The 16039-nt window shown below is 38.9% G+C and overlaps 2 protein-coding genes and 1 non-coding gene across 3 annotated transcripts; 1 reads left to right on the forward strand and 2 right to left on the reverse strand.

The window, feature by feature from the left end:
- Positions 1–1072: 1072 nt before the first annotated feature.
- On the reverse strand, positions 1073–3096 carry LOC113021520 (rab11 family-interacting protein 3-like). The gene is made up of 2 exons (XM_026166281.1): positions 2437–3096; positions 1073–1903 (listed from the first exon to the last, which is right to left on the reverse strand). Exons 1-2 carry the CDS (start codon positions 3055–3057, stop codon positions 1118–1120), a joined length of 1407 nt encoding a protein of 468 aa, XP_026022066.1. The 5' UTR covers positions 3058–3096; the 3' UTR covers positions 1073–1117.
- A 5482-nt stretch (positions 3097–8578) lies between these two features.
- Positions 8579–15315, forward strand: dcaf7 (ddb1 and cul4 associated factor 7). The gene is made up of 7 exons (XM_026164206.1): positions 8579–8989; positions 9304–9462; positions 11102–11213; positions 11321–11439; positions 11528–11737; positions 11986–12103; positions 14056–15315. The coding sequence occupies exons 1-7, from the start codon at positions 8852–8854 to the stop codon at positions 14226–14228; spliced, it is 1029 nt and encodes a 342-aa protein (XP_026019991.1). The 5' UTR covers positions 8579–8851; the 3' UTR covers positions 14229–15315.
- Positions 15316–15554: 239 nt separating this feature from the next.
- trnac-gca (transfer RNA cysteine (anticodon GCA)) lies at positions 15555–15626 on the reverse strand. The gene has a single exon. It is a non-coding gene; the product is annotated as a tRNA-Cys (tRNA).
- Positions 15627–16039: the final 413 nt, after the last annotated feature.

The following is a 16039-nucleotide window of genomic DNA, read 5'->3' on the forward strand; positions in this document are numbered from 1 at the left end:
GCGATGGGATTTCCGGCTCTTTCGGTTCGGCTCACTAAAAAGAGCTGGCTCTTTCGGCTCCGAACCGGCTCTTCAGGTTGTTTTGTTGCTTTAATTAATTTATTATTAACAATAATATAAAATTATGCACAAAAGGAATTACTAACGTAAAAACAAGTGGTTTTATTTATATATGTTTATATATAAATATATGCGGTGGCCCCTAGAGACAAAACACGTACAAACTCCAAAACACATTTCTAGCATGAACTGAACTTCCAAAGCAGAGCTACTAGATCACTTAAATTACACAATTGAAAGCATGTGTGTATTGTTTGTGTATTTATACACAGGCACTCATATATATATTCAAATAATTTAAAAAAAAAGTTCATTTACCTGTTATTACCACACACCAAATCCGGTCGTTGGTACTTGCTGGCTTGTGTAGCCACAAGATAACAAAGGCTTTGAGTTTTTATGTGCTTCTGAGTTTTTATATGCTTCTGAGTTTTTACGTGCTTCGGAGTTTGTACGTGTTTTTACGTGTTTTGGAGTTTTTACGTGTTTTGGAGTTTGTACGTGTTTTTACGTGTTTTGGAGTTTGTACATGCTTCAGAGTTCATACGTGATTTGAAGTTTGTATGTGCTTTGTCTCTAGGGGCCACCGTAAATATACTTTTATTTATTCACTCCACATAAAATGTAATAAATAAATCATATAATACAAAAATCAACTATTCACATTTCAAGTTTTAACTATTTAAATTTTCAGCTTTTTCCTTTCACAAATTTAAAGTGAAAAGAACACAAAACACTGCAAACCACAACACAATTAAATATAAATTATAATATGAAAACTAAAAGAACATGCATATTCTCTGTCATATGGACCTGCATGAATAAACTTTCTCAATCCTTTATCATCTGCAACCGAAAATAGTTGTGGATGATTACTATACCTTTCTAATGTTGTTGTCCCTGCCACTCTTTCTCTCTCTCTGTTCCTGTGCTACTGAGTGTAACTACCGCCCCTCTATGGCGTTATTTTTGTGCCACTATTCTGAGCACACGTAAAAAAGGTTTGCAGGTGCAAGTGTTGCATTTTATCATGACCCCACAGAGCGGGACATTCACTTTAGCCGAAAAGCATTGAGATGGCCCAGCAAGCTGCAGGAACAACAATGGCCACTGTGGCAAGACCTAAACCTACTTTAAGTAGGCGCTGATTATTTTCCACATTTTTCACGAGTTCTGCATTCGCTTTCGTGCTTTTTTCGAGCTCTTCCCTGAGCTTTGTGTTGTCTTTCCTGCTATTTTCAAGCTCTTCCAAGAGCTTTGCGTTTTCTTTACTGCTATTTTCAAGCTCTTCCCTGAGCTCTGTGTTGTCTTTCCTGCTATATTCGAGCTCTTCCATGAGCTCTGCGTTTTCCTCCCTACTATTTTTGAGCTCTTCCATGAGTTCTGAGTTGTCTTTCCTACTATTTTCGAGCTCTTGCTTGAGATCTGGGTTTTCTTTCCTAATATTTTTGAGCTCTTCCCTGAGATCTGCGTTTTCTTTCTTAATATTTTTGAGCTCTTCCATGAGTTCTGAGTTGTCTTTCCTACTATTTTTGAGCTCTTGCTTGAGATCTGGGTTTTCTTTCCTAATATTTTTGAGCTCTTCCCTGAGATCTGCGTTTTCTTTCTTAATATTTTCGACCTCTTCCATGAGTTCTGAGTTGTCTTTCCTACTATTTTTGAGCTCTTCCCTGAGATCTGGGTTTTCTTTCCTAATATTTTTGAGCTCTTCCCTGAGATCTGCGTTTTCTTTCTTAATATTTTCGACCTCTTCCATGAGTTCTGAGTTGTCTTTCCTACTATTTTTGAGCTCTTCCCTGAGATCTGGGTTTTCTTTCCTAATATTTGAGCTCTCCCTGAGAATCTGCGTTTTCTTTCTTAATATTTTAGAGCTCTTCCATGAGTTCTGCGTTGTCTTTCCAAATTTATTTTTTGAGCTGTTGCTTGAGATCTGGCGTTTTCTTTTTAATATTTTCGACCTCTTCCATGAGTTCTGAGTTGTCTTTCCTACTATTTTGAGCTCTTCCTGAGATCTGGGTTTCCTTCCTAATATGTTTGAGCTCTTCCTGAGATTGCTTTCTTTTCTTAATATTTTTGAGCTCTTCCATGAGTTCTGAGTTGTCTTTCCAAATATTTTTGAGCTGTTGCTTGAGATCTGCGTTTTCTTTCCTAATATTTTTGAGCTCTTCTCTTTGAAGCTCTGCGTTTTCTTTCCTGAATATTTTTGAGCTCTCCTGAGATCTGTTTTTTTTCTTATTTTAGTTTCCCTTCTCATGTTCTGAGTTGTCTTTCCAAATATTTTGAGCTGTGCTTGAGATCTGCGTTTCTTTCTTAATTTTCGACCTCTCCCTGAGCTCTATGTTGTCTCTGCTATATTCGAGTTCTTCCTGAGCTTGCGTTTTCCTCCCTAGTATTTTTGAGCTCTTCCATGAGTTCTGAGTTGTCTTTCCTACTATTTTTGAGCTCTTGCTTGAGATCTGGGTTTTCTTTCCTAATATTTTTGAGCTCTTCCCTGACATCTGCGTTTTCTTTCTTAATATTTTCGACCTCTTCCATGAGTTCTGAGTTGTCTTTCCTACTATTTTCGAGCTCTTGCTTGAGATCTGGGTTTTCTTTCCTAATATTTTTGAGCTCTTCCCTGAGATCTGCGTTTTCTTTCTTAATATTTTCGACCTCTTCCATGAGTTCTGAGTTGTCTTTCCTACTATTTTTGAGCTCTTCCCTGAGATCTGGGTTTTCTTTCCTAATATTTTTGAGCTCTTCCCTGAGATCTGTGTTTTCTTTCTTAATATTTTCGACCTCTTCCATGAGTTCTGAGTTGTCTTTCCTACTATTTTTGAGCTCTTCCCTGAGATCTGGGTTTTCTTTCCTAATATTTTTGAGCTCTTCCCTGAGATCTGCGTTTTCTTTCTTAATATTTTCGACCTCTTCCATGAGTTCTGAGTTGTCTTTCCAAATATTTTTGAGCTGTTGCTTGAGATCTGCGTTTTCTTTCTTAATATTTTCGACCTCTTCCATGAGTTCTGAGTTGTCTTTCCTACTATTTTTGAGCTCTTCCCTGAGATCTGCGTTTTCTTTCCTAATATTTTTGAGCTCTTCCCTGAGATCTGTGTTTTCTTTCTTAATATTTTAGAGCTCTTCCATGAGTTCTGAGTTGTCTTTCCAAATATTTTTGAGCTGTTGCTTGAGATCTGCGTTTTCTTTCTTAATATTTTCGACCTCTTCCCTGAGCTCTATGTTGTCTCTCCTGCTATATTCGAGTTCTTCCATGAGCTCTGCGTTTTCCTCCCTAGTATTTTTGAGCTCTTCCATGAGTTCTGAGTTGTCTTTCCTACTATTTTTGAGCTCTTCCCTGAGATCTGGGTTTTCTTTCCTAATATTTTTGAGCTCTTCCCTGACATCTGCGTTTTCTTTCTTAATATTTTCGACCTCTTCCATGAGTTCTGAGTTGTCTTTCCTACTATTTTTGAGCTCTTGATTGAGATCTGGGTTTTCTTTCCTAATATTTTTGAGCTCTTCCATGAGTTCTGAGTTGTCTTTCCTACTATTTCTGAGCTCTTGCTTGAGATCTGCATTTTCTTTCCTAATATTTTTGAGCTCTTCCCTGAGATCTGCGTTGTCTTTCCAACTATTTTTGAGCTCTTGCATGAGATCTGCGTTTTCTTTCTTAATATTTTTGAGCTCTTCCCTTTGTTTTGCATTTCTTCTACGGTTGTGCTCAAATTGAAGCACTACGTCTCTGTGAATTTGAGACAGTCTCATCTCACTAGCCTCAAGCTGCACTCTTAGTGACTCATCTCCACTATCGCTTCCAGAAGATAAGTTATTTAATGACTCCTGTGGCATTTTTTTAAAGGTTTAAAGCACCGTGTCACAGGTTAAATACGTATTAGCTTTGTCTAAAACAACTGGCTGTTTCTGAAAATGCTCCAATGTAAACTGTTAAAGGAGCTCCCTATTTAAGGACTAGCAGAGAGCGTGAAGTCGACCGTGACGTCAGAATGGTCCTTTGTGAAGATCAAAGGATCAAAGAGCGGGGTGCGTTCCAAGATGGCCGAGTAAGTACACGCTGGTCGTGTCCAAATTCAAGGGCTACATCCTCCTGAGGCCGCATTTGTAGACCGATTACGTCACAGCGACGCGCCGAAGGCTGTCCAAATTCGTAGGCTGTGTCCCAATTCAGGGTCTGCACGCTTGAAGTACGCGCACTACGCGCACTACGCGTACTACGTACGGTGCGTACTATAAGTACAAGAATCTTTATCTTTATCTGTTGTACAGTGTCCTTGGGTGCTTTGAAAGGCGCTATTTAAATAAAATGTATTATTATTATTATTATTATTAAGAAGTGCAGAAGTGAGAGGCTTGTGAAATGGGACGGTCTAGCCTTCGTCTCGCTGTTCAGGTTGCCTAGCAACCATGATACTAATCGCGAGAAACGTTACATGCATGAAGGAGAAAGGAGATGTGACATAAATGAAGGAGAAAAAAATGTTTTGTTGGTCATTCATTTTTGTCATGACATCACTTTGATCAGTTGAGTATCTGAGGCTGAGACCACAGGACTGTAAAACATGATTGTTGGGCTTCATTTCTGTACTGAACAGTCATTTCAAGATTAGTTAGTAAATAACAATTAGCTAATGTTGTTCATGAGACTAAAATCATCTCCCTGTGGTAATGTAAATATAATATGGCCAATATTATAGTATTGTCAGATTATTATGAGTGATATATATACACACACACACACTCACACACATACATATATACACACACACACACACACACACACACACATATATATATATATATATATGTGTGTGTGTGTGTATATATGTGTGTGTGTGTGTGTGTGTGTGTATATATATATATATATATATATATATATATATATATATATGTGTGTGTGTGTGTGTGTGTGTGTGTATATATATGTGTGTGTGTGTGTGTATATATATGTGTGTGTGTGTGTGTATATATATATATATATATACATATATATATATATGTATATATATATATGTGTGTGTGTGTGTGTATATATATGTGTGTGTGTGTGTGTATATATATATATATGTAACTGCACAAAAAATACTGCAGTACATTACACATTAACAAATCAGTGCGAATGCTGATTAAGCATTATGAAAAATGTAGTGTAGTCCTTATTATGCCATTGTACAACAAAAGCACACGAGTGAGAAGAAAGCAATCGTTGCAAATGTCATACATTATTTGATAGATGTATTATTATTATTATTAACCTTTATTTAACCAGGGAAAGTCCCATTGAGATTAAAAACCTCTTTTGCAAGGGAGTCCTGGCCAAGAGGCGACAACACGTTGAAATTACAAAGTTACATACATATTATAAATAACAATTACATTTTAAAAACATTTTTCTCTGGCTCTCTCAATCTGGACTTAAAAGCATTTAATGAAATAAGATCTGCTATCTTCCAGTCTTTTTGCATCATGTTCCATGTGAAAGGGGCAGCATAAGTAAAAGCCCTCTTTCCCAGTTCAGTTCTGGCAAATGGAACATTGAGCAATAAAAGATCGCTTGAACGCAGGCTGTAAGAAACAGTACTTCTCCGTGTGAGCAGATCGCAAATGTAGGTGGGCATTTGTCCAAGCAGGGCCTTATAAATAAAGATGCACCAGTGAGCAAACCTCCTGGAGGACAACGAAGGCCATCCCACTCGAGCGTACAGATCACAACAATGGGTCAAGGCCCTACAGTTTGTAATAAACCGTAAGGAGGCATGATAAACTGAGTCAATCTTATGAAGACACTGGGCGGAAGCATTCATGTACAGCAGATCACCATAATCTAAAACAGATAAAAATGTAGCATTTACAAGACGCTTTTTTGTCTCAAAAGAAAAGCAAAATTTGTTTCGAAAGAAAAATCCCAATTTTAGTTTGAGTTTTTTCACAAGATTGTCTATGTGAGGTTTAAAGGTCAGAGAATCATCAATTAAAAAGCCAAGATATTTATACGTATGCACCACTTCTATGAGGTTTTCCTCAAGAGTGGACACCAAGGGGACAGTTTGAGGAAATCTCTTCATGTTCGAAAACAACATTAGCTTTGTCTTTTCAGCATTGAGAACCAATTTCAGCTCCAGAAGTGTGTGCTGAACCACGTCAAAAGCTTTCTGCAACGATTCTATTGCCTTTTCAAAGTTTGAGCCAAAGGAATAAATAACTGTGTCATCAGCATAAAAATGCATACTAGCATTGGACACATTTTGTCCCAAATCATTTATATACATGATGAACAGCAGAGGTCCTAAAATTGAACCCTGTGGCACCCCAGTGTGAATATTCAAAAGTTCTGAGCACAGATTTTCACATTTAATGCATTGAGTCCTGTCACTCAAATAATTAGTAAACCAGGAGACAACATGTCTAGACAGCCCCAAAGAAAGAAGCCTATGCTTTAAAATGGCGTGATCCACAGTGTCGAAAGCTTTTGACAGGTCAATAAAGAGAGAAGCACAGTGCTGTTTTTTATCAAGAGCAACAAGTATGTCATTTATCACTTTTGTGGCAGCCGTGACAGCACTATGCTGAACCCAGATTGTAGTTTTGAAAGAACTTCATTAGAGTACAAGAACTCTTTTAATTGCTCACTGACGAGAGACTCAAGGACTTTTGCCAAAACACACAAGTTTGATATTGGCCTGTAATTAGTCAAAATGGCCGGGTCGCCTCCTTTTAATATTGGCGTAACAAAAGCAGACTTCCAAACAAGTGGAATTTCTTTATTTTGGATTGAAAGATTAAAAAGGATCGTAAGACGTTGTGCAATGTAATCAGCTGCTATTTTCAGAAAATAGGGCTCTATTAAGTCTGGCCCTGGGGGTTTCCTGTGATCTAAGGCTTTAAGAGCTTTATGCACTTCCTGGACAGAAAAAGGAGAAAAATCAAAAAGCTCCCCAATATATGTTTGGGGTTCTGTGCAGGGAATCATGGGGGCTGCTCCAACAGAGTTAAATAAAAAACCAGTAGCTACAAAGTGCTTGTTAAAGCTGTTTAAGACCTCAGTTCTGTCATAAACTGGGACAGAATCTTTTAAAATGAATTTTGGAAGAGCCTGTGATATTTTATTTATAGATAAGGACTTAATTACTTTCCAAAATTTCTGAGGGTTATTGAGGTTTTCTGTAGTAACAGATAAATAATATTCTGACTTAGCCTTCTTGATAAGTGTCGTGCATTTGTTTCTTAATTTCCTGAAGTCTAACCAGTCAGTCAGGGAATCGTTTTTCCTAGCTTTTGCCCATGCCACGTTACGCTGATGGATGGACTCTGATAATTCCGATGAAAACCAAGGGTTCTCCCGTCCCTTGACCCTAAATTTTTTGGCAGGTGCATGCTTATTTAAAATCTTCATAAAAATTTCTTTAAAATAAGCCCAAGCCAGATGGATGTCTGGTATCAGACTCAAGTTTTCCCAATTTACCATAGACAAGTCATAATGAAACGCTTGCTCATTAAATATTTTAAAATTTCTTTTACAGATGATACGCGGTTTACATTTAGGGATTTTAGTGTTCCTACTGGTAGCAACTACACAATGATCACTTAAATCATTACAAATCACGCCTAGAGACAGAAACTTATGAGGGACATTTGTTAGAATTAGGTCAATCAAAGTAGATTTGTCAGGACTCTTTATATTTGGCCTTGTAGGTAGGTTGACCAACTGGCTAAGATTAACAGAGTCACAGAAGGATTTAAATTCATCAGAAGCTATATTCAGCCAGTCCCAGTTCAAGTCTCCGGCCAATAGAAGTTCGTTATATTTTAATTTGGACAGAAGATGCTTTAGAGATAATAAAGTTTCCTTTACAGCAGACGGAGGCCTATAGCACCCAACAACTGTTATAGAAAGAGACTTTACTATTTTAATATCCAAAGCCAAGAATTCCATTTGTTTAGGAATAGATACAGATAAAACAATGGATACTTCATATCTTGATTTAACATAAATTGCTGTAAGCTGTATGAATATGATATTACTAAAGACAATTTACTCATAGGTGATTTAGACTCATTGACGTACTGTTGCTGTCCCCAGAAAGGCAAAGTAACTAACATTCTTCGACTTTTTCCGCATGTAAAAGGAAATTGCATTTGTGATGAGATGATGGATTGTATGTTTGTCGGGAAATTTTTGGGAAGAAAAATGAGGAAATATTTGCTCTATTTCAGCATTTTCAAACACTGGTTCAACTTGGACAACTTGATTAGTGTTTCAGTTTGGTTTCCACATTCACAAAATCGTTTCAGTTTTAATTATTTCTCAAAAGTCTATTTTTTTAAATATTTATTTTAGTAAACAACATTATTTTTCACAACTAGTTTTAGCTTTTAGTTTCGTTTTAGTTTAACCTGGGAAGAAGCACAGGCGTTACAGGGAGCAGCAGTTTCCACCTTTTAATCACCCGCTATTTACATCCAACCAGCAGGTGGCGGTAATGCATCTCTAAGCTTCTTCGCTGACCGCCAATAAATTCAAGAGTAGAGGGGCTTTTATGTTGGAAATACTAACCGGAAGTCATCTGGATATCGTGTGACTTGACCTTTTCTTCAGGTTGAAGCCAGCGATGGTACTCTTTGTTAAGTAACGTGGTGGTAAACGTTGCTTTCAGACAAGATTTGCTCATTTAAATAGCCGCTGTCGCCGTGTCTGCCGTCATTTGTTCATACAAGTTAAAGAAGCGGTCGAACTTCGCTTGTGGGACTACTTAAATCGCAGTTCGCTGACGCTGGTGTGTTGGCTGCAGTTCGAGGGGGGATGTCTCTTCACGGCAAAAGAAAAGAAATCTACAAATACGAAGCGCCATGGACGGTGTACGCCATGAACTGGAGCGTCCGTCCGGACAAACGGTTTCGGTTGGCTCTCGGCAGCTTCGTGGAGGAATACAACAACAAGGTGCGCAGTGTGGTTTGGGCCGCCAGCAGCTAACGCAGCGTTGACGAATTAATGCTAATGCTAGCTGCCCTAGCGTACAATAACAATGTCCGATCTGTTGTTATTTACCAGTAAAACTAAAACAACAACAGTGGGCATATGTGTTAATAACCAGCGCGTCTTTTGTTGTGTATTACTAATAATATCCCTTAGTAACGCCACTATAAATGGATAATTCTAACTCCGAACCCCCTTGGGAACAGTCATTTGGTTTCATTCCCGATATATCAGGTCGTCTGTTTGATATGACAGGAGATGTTTTCCCTCCTGCACAGGTTCAGCTGGTGGGTCTGGAGGAAGAGAGCTCAGAGTTTGTCTGCAGGAACACATTTGACCACCCTTACCCCACCACCAAGATCATGTGGATCCCAGACACGAAGGGGGTCTATCCAGACCTGCTGGCCACCAGTGGGGACTACCTGCGCATTTGGAGGGTAAGAATACAGATAACTGTGTTTTATATAGGAAAATCCTGAACGCTACAAAGAGAACAAGTAAAATATAATAGATAATATGAATTAAAACCGCGAGTTTCCAAAAGTGATTTAAAAGAAAACGGCAAACAAGACACGGTTAGAGTAGTATGTTGTGAGCAAAGGGGTCGCCACACAGGAACGAGGGTGTTGGAAGACATGTATGAGTACAGCGTGATAGTGGTGAGGATCAGCTCTGTGCCCCTTCTTGTTTGCACTGGTGATGGACAGGCTGAGAGATGAGGTTAGACAGGCGCATCCATGGACTGTGATGTTCACATGATATCGTGATCTGTAGTGAGAGAAGGGAGCAGGTGGAAGAGAGTCTGGAGAAGTGGAGGTATGTTCTAGAGAAGATTAAATTATTAGAAGAATCAAAACAGAATATATGTGAGTGAATGAGAGGGTGACACGTGTAACAATGAAGACGCAAGCAGCATAGGTAGGCAAGAGAAGTGAAGAAGAGAGTGCAGGCAGGGGGAAGGGAGTGGAGATGAGTTTCAGGGGTGATTTGTAGCACAAGGATAGGAGGAGTGAGAGGGGAGGTTTACAGAGTGATAGTGAGATTAGACATGATTAGAAATGAGTACATCAGAGGGAAAGCTCAGGTTGAGTGGTTTGGAGCCAGATTTAAAGAGGCAAGGCTGAGATGGTTTGGACATGTCCATAGGGAGTGATGGCGAATATTGGTCAAAGGAGGCCTGAATATGGAGCTGCTAGACAGGAGTAAAATAGGAGGACTACAGAGAGAAGATTCGTAGATGTAATGAGAAAGGACATGCAGAGGGTTGGTGTGACAGAAGAGGATGCTTAGAGACAGGGTGAGATGGAGAGAGATGAGCTGCTGTGCTCTAAAAGCAGCAGTTGAAAGATGAAGAATAACAGGGAAGAGATCAAGATGACATCTCTTTATGACCTACTGGCTTTTAGAGTGATCATTAAATATTTTTAATACCTACTATTATGTTTTAAGTTGTACTCTAAAACAGACGGGGAGTAAGTCACCTGATTAAATGTAAGAGCCTGTGGGGCGAAGAAGAATTTGCATTAATTTAACTGGGATGAAATGAATGCACGATTCTGCTTGTTAAAGTCTTAGGAGATAAAATGAGCAGATAACAAATGTAACTGGAGGATCAGACAGCCAATTGTGTTAACAAATAAGAGCTATTTTGTGTCTCTGCGCTATGGAGCTTTGCTGTTGTTAAAAAAATATATATTAATAACACATCAATGACCCACATTTTACTTCTTTATTATGAACTGAAAGTGTCCCGCTGTTCTAACTATTACCTCATGGAACAAATGCATGATTTAATCCTCTTTAGTTGCTAAAAACATATCCAGCTGTTTTAAAAGCAGGAAATATTACATTTGTGAATTGTTGAGGACTTTTAAGAAGATGCATTTGGTCTTTTTTTTTTTTTTATGTTTTCATAGCAAAAGTAAAAACGGTATTTCCAGCCTTATTTAACTTGTCTGCTGCTGAAATGCACAACTGCATGTAAAAGGACTAAAAGATTTTTTTCGTCCTGGAGGCTGGCTGGTGGCACATTAGCTGGTAGCACTTGTTGTATAAGTCCTTGGGTTTGTGTTGCAGGTCAGCGACACAGAAACACGTCTTGAATGTTTGCTGAATAACAACAAGAACTCAGACTTCTGCGCTCCCCTCACCTCCTTTGACTGGAATGAAGTCGATCCTAATCTACTTGGTAAGTAACCCAGTATGTCATAAACTGTAAAGAGTTACTAAATTGAATGTAGTTTTTCTTTCTTTTGTGACCTTTGAAATCGTTAAGCTTTGTTGCTTTTTCTGCAGGTACTTCCAGTATTGACACCACCTGCACAATCTGGGGGTTGGAAACCGGCCAGGTGTTGGGACGAGTTAACCTTGTGTCTGGACACGTGAAGACCCAGCTGATCGCCCACGACAAAGAGGTGTGTGTGTTTGGAGCCCAGAGGTGATCCCTGTTTTGCTGTGTATGCACAGGAATATTTAATTGAATCCAGCTGTTTGTCTCTGCAGGTGTATGACATCGCGTTCAGCCGTGCAGGAGGTGGCAGAGACATGTTCGCCTCTGTTGGAGCCGATGGATCCGTCCGCATGTTTGACCTGCGACACCTCGAGCACAGCACCATCATCTACGAGGACCCCCAGCACCACCCGCTCCTCCGTCTCTGCTGGAACAAACAGGACCCCAACTACCTGGCCACGATGGCCATGGACGGCATGGAGGTGGGTTTGCTTTAAAATACTATAACACTTTTTTTTGTTTGTTTGTTTTAGGGAGCAAAAAAAGTAACATTTAGATTTTTTGGGGCATGTAATTATCAAAGTACCTCTTCCAGAGTTTTCCATTAAATACCTCAGCAGAAGGAGATTCCCAGAAAGACCTTAGCCATTTTGTAACATCAGGCCACATTTTATCTGTTTGAGGAAAATAGTTTTATTATTATTTAATTTGAAATCTTTTTGTTTAATAGGTGGTTATCCTGGATGTACGCGTGCCCTGCACTCCAGTGGCTCGGCTGAACAACCATCGCGCTTGTGTTAACGGCATCGCGTGGGCACCGCACTCCTCATGTCACATCTGCACCGCAGGTAAGCAAACTGCAAGCAGGCCTTCAGTAAAATTAGAACCACTCACGGAGATGTGTGATCTCAGGTACCGCTAAGACGTAAAATAACACACTTCAGTGTTTAACTAGAAGTTTATATTTGTGTTTTTAAAGGCTTGTAAGATACCAATATGCTGGATTTTGATTTGTAATATTAACTTACCTTTTCTTAGAAACAGAAAACCAGGACTCATGCTACAAAGTCATTCACTTGTATTTTGATATGCTTAAGACAAATAGCGACATATACAATATGAAAAAAACTACGTGTGGGTAATTTAACCATTTAGTGGGGCTTTATCCTTCAGTGGGAAATTTGTGAAATGTTGTGCTTGGCCCATTAAATACTGTTGTTCCATTTCCACAAACTACAAACACGCTCCATCTACCATAAGCAGCAGACTTCAAGCACACTACAAAAAAGTGTAACAGTCATGATTATTTGGCCATCAAATCTCCACCTGTCCATGTCTGTAACGGGCTATAATTGAGGCTTTTGACTGTAGTCGTATGTCCTGCTTCTGATGTTAGGGGCCATGAAATGTTTAATTGGTGCATTATGTAAAAGATTATAACATGCTATTTTATTTTTGTGGTTTTATGATATTTGGCAAACAGCTTCGACCATATTTGAGCAAGGGAGGTGCATTACCTACTGCCAAGCAACAGTGAAAACAAGCGACACAGCATGCAAAAACCCAAAGTTCACTTTCATTTATTTGTCTTCACATTTTTTTTTACAAAACTTTTTTTTTTTAGATTTCTTTTTAAATGTCAAAACATCTAGATTAACATGCAAAAACAGATTTGATCGGTCTTTGTTCGTTTCTTCAGAATTTTTAATTTGAAATAGCAAACTGTGTCCGTTCTTTGAATTATTTTGATTTAGGAAAAATGCAAATAGATAAATACTGAATGTTGCACTCACTCCCCACGCCGTGAGCGGGGGTTTCCCCTTATAGCCAAAATGTTTGCTGGATGAGGATATGGAGCGAAATAGTGCATGGTTTATTTACCAAATTTCCTCTTGTGGGACAATTAAATGATTATTCTATTCTATTTACAGTTTATTGTAGATGTTTTGCAGACCGTGAGGTTGAGATAACAAACATTAGAATTATCGGAAATTCCTTTTCTTGACAGTGTCAGGCTGTTTCTTTATGGGTGGTTTTTCTGTACCGAGTCTCACGTATTTTAGGACATGAAATATTGCATAAATGGTTTGATTTGTCTTGTAAACCATGACCTTAACAAAGTGTAATGATTTTACTTTAAACACCAAAACCAACATTTGTCTACTTAAAATAAGTTTGGGCAGAAATACAAAACGATATTTAATAAAAACACTTTAGTTTTCTAAAAGTGTGTTGGGCGAGACTTCTCTTTAAAGAAGAGTGCTTTGCCTTTCCCATTTAGTTTTTTTTCTTTTTTTGTGGTAACTGAAACAACCTTCTCTTTGTTGTCAGTATGTCAGTGATTAAGTTAATAAAATCGGTCATAAAAAGCCCGTGGATAGGCCAAATATTCAGTGCAGCAGTTATCCAAATGTTGTGTTCGTTGCTGTAGAAAGTATAACAAAGATTCGATTCACGATTTAAGATGACTCTGCCGCACATCATCACGTCAGAATAGATCAGAACAGCAGTTTTCCAGCTTTAAGCCAGGGTCTGGATAGAAAGGTGCACTGTTCTTTGCTGCTTTTAAGAAAATTCAATATTAGCAGTGTGCTCATTTTGTTACATTTTCTTTAAAGTTATTTTGCCCAGCCCTGGCATAATTATGTTAGAGGAAGCACTTAAACATTTTATTTCCACCTCAGCACCGATATCTCTGCTTTGCCTGCTTCCCGGGTTTCCTTTTCTGTTCTTTTTTTTAAAAATTCATTAATTGATTGTTTACATTTTATTGTTCCCTTTTCTTTCCGTCTCCTCTAAGCTGACGACCACCAGGCCCTGATCTGGGACATCCAACAGATGCCACGGGCCATCGAGGACCCGATCCTGGCCTACACCGCCGAAGGCGAGATAAACAACGTGCAGTGGGCCTCCACGCAGCCGGACTGGATCGCCATCTGCTATAACAACTGCCTGGAGATCCTGCGTGTGTGAAGTCACGGAGAAGGAGCGCCATTTCAGATGTGGACTTTTTTTTCCGTTCTCATTCCTACGTTTTCAAGACGAGGATGAGGTGTCGAGTGAACTCTCTGAATGTGTTTGGAATATTAAACACCTGCTCCGCAATAACCTGGTTTACAATGTTTTTTCCATGTCTTTACTGTTATATTAACCGTGTTTAAGCACTTATTTATTTTGCTCACATGGTAGTGTTCAGCAGCTGGAAGAGACACGAGTGCTTTGAGCTGCTGCGTATGAAAGTCCGATTTTTGTACTCCTCGGTGTGATTTGTAGCCAGCCGTGTGATATTCATGAAGGGTTTACCTTCCTTGTACATTTCATCTGTTTCCTTTCTAAAGGTTGATACCAGCTACTGTAGGTGCCAGAAGATGGCCTCTCTAATATGTAGGAATATGTTGTAGCCTTTCTCGTGAATGCATACCTTTTTATCGATAATTCGAGGATTAATATATTGCAGTCTTGTTTACCCTTGTGGCAATTAAAGCTGTTAAATTTGGGTGTATGTACTCTCTTCAGATGACTGTGCCCAGCCTCAAGCTTGTGACTGGTGCAACTTTTCGAAAAATGTAAAATAACCTGAGAGGGTTCATGTTGTCACTGCAGTGGTGTGTCATCATATGTTGTGTTTTAGTTCGGCTGGCGATGCTGTGAAGCAACCGTGTACAGCAGCACTCAAAACCTACCAGAGCAATGTTGTTCAACCTTTTATTGCCCCCACCCCCCAATTATTCAATTATTCTCCTCTTTGTCTTATTTTTACATGTAGAAAGTTGTGCTTGGAAAGCTGCATTTTTTTTTTTCATACGCGTGAGCTGTAAAAATGGGAGGAAAAAACTTTCTGACTGTTTATGTCTGCCTCTTTTTTTGTTGTTGTTTTCAGTAATTAAAGGGTCATGTCCTTGTAGCATGCCATTACAAGACAAATTGTACATACATATAAATATATCAACTCAAGTTGTTTGTAAGACAAGTGTTCATGCCGTAGTCTTTTTTTCTTTTCATAAAGTTTAATATGGAATTTACTCAAATAAATTGTATTCCTCCATGTCTTACAAACTAAGCCTTGTGTTGCCTTATTTCTTTTTTGCCCCCCAGCTTTTGTAAGATCATTTTACTGTTGCTGCCTTTGCATGGCACGAGTTAATCTATTTAGAAAGCTACTGCTGTCAGCACATTCATCCTGCAGTTCTCAGAGAGCCAGAGCTGTCTATTTATAGTTCGGGGTCATTTTCACCTTACGCTCAGTTGCCTCTCTCCAATAAACATAATTTCAGTTTGTGTTGGTAGAAGGGTGAAAAGAGGGGGCACCCGGATTTGAACCGGGGACCTCTTGATCTGCAGTCAAATGCTCTACCACTGAGCTATACCCCCTACAGGTGCAATACTGTCATTTTCTCTTCTTAGTTGTCAGTTCCCTGATAGGTCAAAAACACTGTTCTTGTAAAAGAGGTAGCTTTTTTTTTCAGTGCAAAAAAACCTCAACATTGCACTTCCCATCAATAATTTTAAGGTCTGATACTTGCTTTTCATAAGAATTTACTACTATTCCTCCTGAAAATTCTGAAAGGTGCAGCCTTCCAATTTTAAATTGGGCTAATCTGCTCTTCCACTCAGCTTTCTGTGCAGCTGATAAATTTAGATCACTCCCTAGAAGTCACGTTATGACCACTTATGCTGGGCACATGCTTTAAATTTGTCACAGAAATTAAACATGAACTTTTCTTTTGCACTGACCCAAATTTTGAGCGGCGGATCACCACTGGCAACGGAAGCTGGGTTTCCAG

The sequence above is a fragment of the Astatotilapia calliptera genome, chromosome 4 (genome assembly GCF_900246225.1).
Source record: "Astatotilapia calliptera chromosome 4, fAstCal1.2, whole genome shotgun sequence".
Classification (NCBI taxonomy): Eukaryota; Metazoa; Chordata; class Actinopteri; order Cichliformes; family Cichlidae; genus Astatotilapia; species Astatotilapia calliptera.